Raw genomic sequence first — 11430 nt, 5'->3', positions numbered from 1 at the left:
TCTCAACTACAATTTAGCTTAATCTCAATCACCTGTTGCAGACCACCCTCAATCACCTACCATATCAATGCTCTCAACTACAATTTAGCTTAATCTCAATCACCTATTGCAGACCACCCTCCCCAAAGGCAGCTCTCAGACATAAACCATGTTTATGTGAAGACTGCATACTACATATGATAAATATATTGTCACAATTTAGAACAAGACGATACATTTTAAAAACAAAAGAAGTTTACAGCAAGAGTCAATTCTAGACATTCTTTCTTACCATGCTATAAAAAAAGCAAACAGGCATAAACCACATCTTTAGTTCATTACCAAAACAATAACCATTAAAGAACATATACATCATTTTTCCTAATGAAACAATCCAAGATCCTACCATACTGAAAAATGCTCATGATCTAGTTACATGCTGCCTTGGTTTCCAAAAATTTTCACAACAAAATGACTAGAAGGAAATCATTATAATTCATAACTACATGCTGCTTCAGAACCATCAACTTCATAAGCTGAAATTGGCAGAAACAATTATCAGCGACTCAGCAGCCCTGCATACATTTTAACTTGATATATAGAGATCTGACATAAGTACCATATAACAAGTTTCTCCATGTACATGACTTAATTCTTCAAATCCATTCTTCTTCCCAGCTTGCATTTTTAGAAAATACGCATTCCTGTCCATAACTGTCATGCTTGTCCCCAAAATAGAAACTGTTTGATAAGTTAACAAAGAAAATATACAGACAAAAGTCGCAATCAGAGACAGTACTTTTCAGATTCCTGTACAGAGTCAATATTTTGATGTAAGTTTTAAGAGCAAACCATAGTGATCACTTGGCAAAACAGGCAGTGTCAGAATTTGAGACTGCTTTCTGGTTTTCTTCTCCTTTGTGTGAAAAAGCCCAGGAATTGGTTCTGTCCCAACCATATCAATGCTCTCAACCTCAAAATCTTGTAAATGACAAAAGATTCTGTCTAGGCGCTTTCGCAAGACACGATTTCCAGTTAACATTTTGTTCGATTTAGTATCATATGTCCAGCCATCCTACAAAACCCATACTACTAATTAAGTAGTAAATCAGAATAAAATATCCAAATGAGAGTTTCTTTATGTGTTTCAATTAACATTAAAACGAAACCAGAAAACCAGAAATGAGCACCACAAAGATACAAGGAGCAGATGCTTGAACTACCCTACCTTACCAGGTCTGAATTTCACCCAAACATCATACCACCCATCAGGAAGAGGAGGCTCCCCATCCAGCCTATCATCCCAATTCATATCTCCTGCAAAAATGACATTTGGTAGATTCTTCAAAACATTAAAAGATTCCTTTGCCTGAAAGATGCGTTCTGCACTATACATCTGATCCCACTTTGGAGGAGCAGGACAGGGACTTTCCAAGTGACTAGTAGCAATGACTAGCTGTTTGCTCCCACTTGTATCCACATCTGCACGACATAGTTCTCTTCCCATGATTGAATTTCTGAAGGGACTTCGCTGGAAATTTATAACAGGTAATCTGCTCAACTGTTATTAACAAATATAACACATCCATAGTTAAAACAGACTTCAAACCTGAGTGCTAATATATCAAAAATAGAAGCATTGAAATATCTTTTCTCCTGCTAAATCAGATTTATCACAGTTTTTGTAACTATGGTTTGTATATCATTAGCATCAAAAACAGTCCACCATCAGTAACCCTAAACTGCATACAACCCTACATAACCACCAGTTATTGCAATTCGTTATTTTTTGAAATGGAAAGTTGCATTGGGAAATACTGAATTTAAGGTGCATTTGAGGAATTCAAAATGAAGTCAGCATTTTCAAACCATTTCCTAGAATTTTACAATGTATGCCCACTGCAATATTGATTTCACAGGTTAACTGTCATATCTCTAAGCAGGCAATCCTGTTACTTCTCAGTAATCTCTTCCTCCTCCTATACAAACTGTCTCCTTACTTGTAGCACTTGAACATGTGTCCTTTACACATTTCAAGTTTCAACCAACACACCTGATATAGTCTATGTCCCCAAAGCTCAGCTTCTAAGTGCACATTGTTCCTGTATATACCCTCTTTTAAAGTTCTAACCTTTTTAATTTCACTAAACATGCCACAAAGGATGGCTAGTCTCAAGAGCTTTGTATGGAAGAAGCTCAAATAAATCCTGGCAGAAGGATAAAGGTGAACAAACGTAAGAAAATTTCGGAAAATTCCAATGGTAAGTTTCAGGTGTGAGAAAATGAATCTATTGTTCACATGAACCATATGCACACTTACGAGTGGCAGGTTCCTATTGTTCTCATTTGACATTGCATATCCCTGTTTATTTTTACTTAAATGCTATTTTAAAAAAAAACTAAAATAACACTTGTATCCGTTGTGAAACATTGGCCAACATGCTTTGCATTTACCTGCTTTTGTAGATAACAGAGAAAACCATAGAACCTATCTTTTTCCAATTTTTCAGACAATAGATTTCATCAGTTCACAAGATTCTTTCAGAATATTAATCACTTTGTTTTAAAGGAACATCAAGAGATTAAGGTAAACTTCTATGTTTGGAGGGGCTTAATGTGTATCTCCAGTTTCAATTTGGTGAAAATTGGAGCAAAATCGGCTAACTTATGGCCAATCAGAGGTTAAGCCCTGCCTGGGAACCAGTCAGAGTTTGGTCAGTTCTGGGAACCACCAGAACTGTCGTCTGGTTCCCAGTCCCTCTCTTCATGCTGACAGTTCCTCTTATGATTTCACCAACAAGTCTTAATACTTAGATTATTTCAATAAGTCAAAGGTCGGAAATGTCGACAAGTTCCAATTCTTGTCAATATCACCAACAAAGATTATGAAGTGTGTGGTTCACGATTGAGTTGGAAGCGATGGGCTCGGAACCCCCGACAAAGGTTCACATAGTTGCACGACGCTTCAAAAGTTCCCAATGGCATCAAAACCCCTGACAAAGGCTACAATGAGCAACATTTTAGGAACCTCCAAGTAAGGGCTTTGTGTGGAATTCTCGAAGGGCTTGTGACCCTTGACAAAGGCAACAAAAGCTACACATCAGCTTTTCAAGAGTACCTGAGGAGTTGGAAACAACTGATAAGTGCTCTATCTCGGGTTCTTGATGGGACTAAAACCCCCAACAAAGTGGTAAGCGCCAAAAACAACCAAAGGGGTCAAAAACAATTATAAAGTCCAACAACTGGGATCAAAGATGCTGGTGCACATTTGACACATGTCCTACCATGTCAGGACATGAGATGGTCATGTGCCAAGTCCACCATATCCTACTTATAAGGTGAATTGCATTCATTTTTTAGGGACTTCTACAAGAAAATTTAGTGAGCTTTCAGCCCAAAAGGACCACTGAGAGACAGAATTTTGCGGAGCTGCAGATAGAGAAGAGTGACAACTATTGGGAGAGTCTCCTACAGGGGTTTGCCTATAGAGAAGGGTTGACCAAGAGCAAGAGAATGGCACAGAGAGAAAGGACATGAAAGAAGGCCGAATTTGTAATGTAAATGTAATGTCCCCTTTTTATAATAGGATTTAACAATTAATAATTATAATAAGTTAAAACGTAAAATAATAAAAAATATAATATAACATAATTAAAATGTAATTAAATTAATGAAAAGTCAAAACGCATGGAATGAAGAGTTATGACTCTCTCAAACATGAGATATAAAAGGGAGAAGAGATCATTTGAAAAGAAAAAAGGAGGGAAGAAATGAATGGAAGCATATGAACTAAGGAAGGATTAATGGAAGAAGAAGAAAGGAATGGGAAGTAGAAAGGTTGTCTCTCTTTCAAAGGGCAAAAGTTATGAAGTGTTACACCATTTCAAAGGGTGGAAACTGTGAAAGGTTGTGTCTCTTGCCAAAGGGCAGGAATGATGAAGAGATGTGATCTCTCCCTCACATGGGAAGATGTAAAGAAAAAAAGGTTCATATAAGGAAGAGATGGAAGGAGATCAATTTGGAGAATAATATATTATTCTCAAAGGTTATTCTCAAAGGTAGCAATGAAGGGTGGTGACTCAATTCTAATGAAGGGTGGTGACTCAGACCTTTCACCAATAAAGTATAAAAGAGATCATTCAAATCATTCAAGGATCACTTGTCAATCATCATTCCAATCATTCAAATCAAGCAAACAATCAATCACTTAATCATCACTCGCCAATACCTCAAATCATCAAATCAAAGGGATTCATTCATTCAATCAATCAATCATCAAAGAGATCAGATTTGGTATTAATAATAAGTATACAGCAGTCCGATTCTATAAGTTAGCTTTGGTTGAATTCCCTATACATAGCAAAATGAATACTATTTATATCTGCACCCTGTTGATTAGTGATGAATTGCTGTTTACGACTGTCTAATATAGCATAATGAATATTATTTCTATCTGTTCATTGCTGATTTATATTGTGCTGTTGCTTATGACTGTTTAATATATAGATATATAGAATACATGACATAATATAGGATGTTCTATATATATTCTTTTCTTCAACCATGGTAGGGGTAACGAGGGATTACAAGGAGGGGAATGGTGATGGGCTACTCTTCTAGGTATGCCACCTCATGGTGGTGACCAAATGGTCACATGAGGCCAAGGGGGTACAAGGGGTACTGCCTTTGGGCTTAGAAGGAATGGACTTCCGGGGCACCCTATTGTGATACTCCTCATCCCTCTATCATGGCGAATTAATATACCAAGAAGTCCAATCATCAAAAGAGATGGTATATCCACTCTTGGGCCTAGGGTAGAGGATCTCTAAGGCACCTTAACGAGTCGCCTTATTCTATTTTCCCCATGGTTGAATTTCCCCAATAAATTAGAGATATCTTATGATTAAGTTTATGTTCCTAACCCTAGTTGAAAAGTTACATGGAATTGTGATTTTAGGGCAAAAACTAGGGCATTTACAAAAAGGGACACTACAGTAAATCTGAATTGTCTGTAAAGTCTTGAAGCAGTTGCATGTATTATTTTGTAGCTTTTGTTGTGTGATGCAAGTCGTGTGGGCTGCGTGATTGGGTGGTTTGACAAGACCCCCTAATCACGTTTGCATCAATATCAACATATAATAATCATGATTTTCATTTTCTAAAATACTAAAACCAATAATTAAGCTATCAAGAATCTTATATCACATCCAATGCAGTCATATTGTAATGTCCCCTTCGCAGCCATATGTGCCAGTCAGGGACCCTTAACCTATTTTTATTCCCATATGCTAATTGGGAGTAAAAAGGGAATAATCAATTAACTAAATTAAGTTGTCTAAGCTCAGGTGACTTGTATTTAATTAATTTTATAAATTGAACCATTAAACAGAAAGTGACTTTTTGGAACGTTAAACTATAAAGTTAAATTAATGAAGTCACTTGGTAGGAAATTGAATATTTTTTCCTTTTTGAGGAAAAGCTTATAAAAGGAGTAATTGGAAGGAAGAATTGCATTCTTGGATTTTCATTTGCATATTCAGCTGAAAAACAAAAACCCTTTTGGCAGTTAGTTTTGCAAAACAAAATCCACCTAGCTGATCAGGTGGATTCACTCAAAATCCATAGGTGATATAAATGTTTAAAGTTTATGTTTAATGTGCTCCAGGTTAAAGAATTTGAATGTATCGCAAGCAAATATTAATCATTTCATTCAAGAATAAGGTTTGGGGAAAGGCATTGGTCGAGTTAACTGCATTTAGCTATTTTCCCAGTCGCAACACTTCTAGATGGCCGCCATCTGCAATTGTGTATTCCTATACAAAGGATGTTGCAATCTTCAGGAAGTCAGACGAGATTGTTTTTCTGTGGGCAGCTGCTGTTACTAAACCAGGTCATGAGGATATATTGCAACGCAATTTTCTAGGGGTTGTTTTAAATGTTACATCTCCTATAACATTGCTCATCCGGTCTGAAAATAGGGTGTTAGAAATAACAAGTGGTTGCTATATGTTCAATGGGAAATTCAACTGAAGCCATAATATTAACCAGCGCTATCTTTCCTGGCAGCTGCAGTCAATAAAGGAAGTTGCTGCCATTTTAAGTCAGCTGGAAGGTATTTACTGGCAACAGCAACTATAAACTGGTGCCTCTGTAAATAGGCACAGTATTATTTAGAGGTTGCACAGGTGTGAAGATGAAGGGGCCATGACATACATAAAAAGTTTCCTACCAGTCTGGCTCTAATGGCGAATGCAGGTCAAGCATGGAGGTGACAACTTGAAGATTGATTCCAGAAGTCCAAAATTCATCCGATATATTAAAGGTTTAGTATTAAATCAAATTACTAGCTGTGGGCTTTACCAGTTTATATTCTCCAAAGCTGCTACTGTTTGTATTTGAACTGAGTAAATCACATAATCCACGTAATGGTTGCCATCCAAGTTAGTGATATCTATCATATCTAGTAATATTAAAACATCACATAAGAGCTGGTAATAGTCTTTTCTATGCCAAACTTGTACAAACATTCCTGTCACAACTTGTCAAACACCTACAAAAATACAAAAAAAAAGACCAGCATACTACACATATCCATGGCAGATTATAACCTATGATACTGGATTCGTGCACTGGAGGCCAGAATCCGGTTCGGGTACGAGTCGGAATCAGGTATGGGCTGAGTTCGCACCTAGGTTCGCCACCAGTTCGGCCCCGCCAGCTCTCATATAACCGAAAAAAAATCCAAATTTTCCCCAACGTATTTTGAAAAGGCTTATGATAGAATTGAATGGCCATTCATAAAGGGAATGCTGAAAGCATTTGGTTTTCCTCCAAGATTTTGCAAATGGATTAGCATACTATTCCAGGATTCCTCTTCTATGATTGACATAAATGGCCAGATATCTGAACCAATTGAATTGCAAAGGTCTATCAGACAGGGATGCCCCAATGCCCCATTGCCCCTGCCTTGTTTGTCATTGTTGCAGATGCCCTGTTTTAAATTCTTTGAACCCACACCATATCCCCTCCTCTGAGGGGTATCTACTTACCTAATAAAGATGTGCTTCTTAATGCTCAGTTTGCAGATGACACCGCTTTGTTTACTGAATTATCTAAAGAGAATTTTGATAATGTGGTCAACATACTACAAGTCTTATGTGAGGCTTCTGGCTCTAAGGTGGCTCCACACAAGTCTACTGTCATAGGACGGTCAGATCACCCCCCCAACTGGCTCTCTGCCAAGGGGTTAGGGTGGTCTGGGCCTTCCACGATAGTAAGTTATCTAGGTATTCCTTTTGCAATTTCTCCTTCCCTTAAAGATGTGGGATTAGTTGTTCAGAAAAATTGAAAAAAAGCATGTAAAATGGCAGACTCATCTTCTTTCACTGGCTGGGCGAGCTCAAGTGGTCCAAAAAGCTCTTTCCTCACATGCAATATACCATTCTTCAGCCTGGTTGTTTTGTAATGTGCATTTCAATAAGCTTGAGAGGATCCTCAGAGACTTTCTCTGGTCAGATGGGAAGGGAAATAAGAAACGGCACTGTGCATCATGGAAATGGTGCTGTTTGCCTAAGTCTCAAGGTGGGCTGGGATTTAAGAGATCTAAAAACTCAGGGCATAGCATTAGCTTCTAAGTGGATTTATAAGGCTACTCAAGGCAATGAACCATGGAAGGTTCTGATTAGGAATAACATTACCTTGTCTAAACCCATGAATGGTAAAAGCTGGTCCAGTATGAATCTCTTTGATATTTTGTTGGGAGATTTTGATGTCAATGTCCATGGTTCGGTGATCTTCTCTTCATTATGGAAGGCATGGATTCAGGTGAGGAAGTTGATTAAGCATGAAAGTGCCTTGGGCGAATCCCCACCCTACTGTGTTTTTGATGGATCTATATGGTGGGGACTGTCTGTCAATGATAAACCCTTGGCCCTGACTAAGAGATGTCTGCAAAAAGTTGGAATTCTTTGGGCATTACTTCTTTTGAGGACATCTTAGTTGATGGCAGTATTGGTTCATGGGAGCAGTTGGCTAGTAAATATGGCATCCCTTCTTCCCAAAAGAGGACTTACACTATGATAACAAAGGCTATTGGCCCTTGCTTACCTAGCAAATGGGTTCATAGCACACAGAGTTTGGATCAGATCAGATGGTTAGATGGGTCTAAGTTTCAGGAGGTTATTGTTAAAAAGATATATGATTTGCTTGTTCAGAATTCTGAAATTTTGCAGAGTTTTAAAAAATTTTGGCATAATGAATGGTCGGACTCTAAATGGCTCTCTATTTTTAACCTTTTATGGCACAACCTTGCTGAACCCAAGAAAATTGTGTTTCGCTGGCTTTTATTGTTAAAAAAGCTTCTTGTTGCTGATGTTTTAGCTGATATTGGCTTTACACCCAGAATCTGTGAAAACTGTCAAACGCCTGAGACCTTCGAACACCTTTTTTTGATGCCAGTTTGCAATTTCAGTTTGGTCTGTATTCTTTGGTTTTCCTGTTAATTGGAAATTGGAATGCTAAAGAGAAAATTTCTTGGATGGAAATTCTTGCTGGTTATGTTGATGACTTCAATGTTAATTTGAATAGATTTTGGTTTGTCTTTACCTGTGAAGTCCTGTGGTTTTTGTGGAAAAGGAGGAACGAAGAGATTTTTCAAAAAAGGAGACACCAGTTGATTTTATACTTCCAGATTAATGTAAAACTTAGAAATCAAAATTTAGTTTCTAATTAAATTGTTTGTTGTAAATTTTAGAGATTCTAGATCTAGGCATAGCATGGAAATGAACAAATAAGAACAAAACACAATTACCTGGGAAAACTTCCTAGGAGGAAAAACCCAGCCAGAAAAAATCCTCAGATCTGATTATGGATTATATTCATATGAAGATTACAACAATTATCGTTAGTACTTGAAGATGATTGCACATAGGGCTGATAAAATCTTCAACAAGTCTGCACTTTTGTAAGTCTCAAGCCTGCCCCATTTAACACAATAATCAGCAATTAGATCCACACCCTAGGTCTGCACTTTATTGTATCTTAAGTCTGCACCTTTGCCTGAAACTGGACTGCAACCCTAGCTGCTTGAATCTGGAATAGTTCGCCCTCCTTGTAATGGTATTTGCAGAATAGTTCACCCTCCTTGTAATGGTATTTGCCCTTGATATTAGTGCCTTTTATGACAGATACAAATCGCCAATATTACTTCTTCAAACTTCGCATTTTAGGCAGAGGTATAATTCGCATGGAATGATGAATGAGTGAATGATAATGTGAAGTTGCTATTTATTTATATTGGGAGCAATGTCTTTAGTCATGTCAGCTTGCTTTATAATTTATTTTATTTATTACTTTTCCTTTTAACCTTGATGGAATAGGGTCGGCCCTATTTTGGAGGAGCACGTTGAGTGTGGCGTGAGCAAGTTTAAGTGGTGTCGTGGGGTTTAGGGCCCAGCCCTACACGTTGAAGAAAGGGGCCAGCCCTTGGGGTGGATTCCAATGTTGCCCAAGGCAATTGGAATCTGCCATTCCCTAATTACAATCAACACTCCCTCTTAATTAGGGAGGAGAAACATAACCATAATCTTCCATCTTGCACACAAGCAAAGAATGGATTACATAATCAGAATATTGTAGTCTTCCATCTTGCACACAAGCATATAATGGAACTACGAAATATAATCTTCCAGCTCACACACAAGCATAGACTGGATCCACCTTACATTGCCCGCAGAGGGTGGAGAGGATCTTTTCTACCATCTTACATTGCCCGCAGAAGATGGTTAACAATTACTCCTCCCTGAGAAGATTACAATACCACCTTACATTGCCCGCAAAGGATGGTTAACAATTACTCTTCTCCCTAAGAAGATTACAATACCACCTTACATTGCCCGCAGAGGATGGTTTGATACAACACAATGTATTACTGAGGTTGAGACTCCCTCTCAATCAGGGTTTCATTTTCCAAAACACCGAGTCTGTCCCTGAAGAACACAAACTTCACTTTAGACAGAGACTTGGTAAGAATATCTGCAATCTACTCATCAGTGCTGACATACTTCAGCTGAATGGCCCCTCTTTGCACCATATCTCGAATGAAGTGATAATGAGTTTCCACATGTTTTGACCTGTCATGAAACACTGGATACAACTCTGATTATCACAATGAATAACTGAAGGATCCCAAGGGTGACCAAACAACCCAGCAAGAAGCTTACAAAGCCACACTACTTCTCTAGAAGCTACGCTTGCTGCAATATACTCAGCTTCAGCAGTACTTAGTGCAACTGAAGATTGTTTTTTGCAAGCCCAAGAGATCACTGCAGATCCTAAGCTGAAACAAATACTGGAAGTGTTTTTCCTGTCTTTGACACTTCCAGCCCAATCTGCATCTGAATAACCTTCCAAGGTTATTGAAGTGTTAAGTGGATACTTCAACCCATAACCAACTGTGCCTCGCAAGTATCTTAGAATGTGCTTGGCTGCAACAAGATGAACATGTTTGGGCATGCTCATGAATTGGCTGAGAGCATTCACTGCAAAGCATATGTCAGGTCTAGTGTTAACTAGATACATCAGTGAACCAATCAACTGCATGTACTCCGATGGATCTGCAAAATCAAAATTAGCTACAGAAACACTTTAACTTCTTTAAGTTAGATTCCATAGGAGTAGACATAGGTTTACAATCCATCATTCTAAATCTTTTCAAGATATCAATAGTATACTTTCCTTGACTTAGAAAAATTTCGTTAGATCTTTGCCATACTTCTAGACCTAGAAATAATGCATTAGACCTGAGTACTTCATTTCAAATTCTGAAGCTAGTTCTTTCTTACATCTAATGATAAGTTCATCTTTACCAGTAAGAAATAAATCATCCACATATAGAACTAGAATTAGCATTTCATCATTGGATAACTTAAAGTAGATATTAGAGTCAGCATCATTTTTACAAAATCCTAAACTTAACAAGTATTTGTCAATTCTTTCATACCAAGCACAAGAGGCATGTTAGAGGCCATACAGGGCTTTCTTCAATCTGCACACATGAGTTACTCTATCCTGAGTCTCATAACCCTCAAGATATACCAAATACATACTCAAGATATACCAAAGTAGCTGGAACTCCCTCTCAGGAGCAGCTGTGTCCAATCACAGCTTCCAAAGCACTCGAACTTCCTTCGAGTGTATGCCCATCCCAATAATTTCCCTTGAAGAATTAGTATGCCCTGTTTCAGAAGCACTCCAAGCCACTGAAAGATCCAATCAATTTCTTGTACTCAAAGATAGGAAATCATACACTTAAGCATCAAGTCAGTTCAATCATAATGAAATTAAAAAAGCTTGACCCAAGAAAAAAAAAATTTCATGCTAATACTCATAATAAAAAGGTAATCAACCAACATAAGTTAGAGTATACCAAACTCAGAAGGAGGCGCTCCCTCT

General features: G+C 37.8%; 1 protein-coding gene across 2 annotated transcripts in view; it reads right to left on the bottom strand.

Moving 5' to 3' along the window:
• Nucleotides 1–293: 293 nt before the first annotated feature.
• LOC131045344 (uncharacterized) overlaps nucleotides 294–11430 on the bottom strand; it is a 35867-nt gene continuing 24730 nt past the window's right edge. Inside the window, exons 4-5 of one of the 2 annotated variants that reach the window (XM_057978927.2) lie at nucleotides 1208–1540; nucleotides 294–1054 (exon numbers count right to left, since the gene is read on the bottom strand). In XM_057978927.2, coding sequence (XP_057834910.1) covers nucleotides 800–1054; nucleotides 1208–1540 — 588 coding nt within the window. In that variant the 3' untranslated portion in view covers nucleotides 294–799. The remainder of the gene's footprint in view (nucleotides 1055–1207; nucleotides 1541–11430) is intronic. The other variant, XM_057978928.2, reaches the window with a different exon arrangement.

Source organism: Cryptomeria japonica, chromosome 8, assembly GCF_030272615.1.
Source record: "Cryptomeria japonica chromosome 8, Sugi_1.0, whole genome shotgun sequence".
Lineage (NCBI taxonomy): Eukaryota > Viridiplantae > Streptophyta > Pinopsida > Cupressales > Cupressaceae > Cryptomeria > Cryptomeria japonica.
This window is presented reverse-complemented; position numbering and strand designations above follow the sequence as displayed.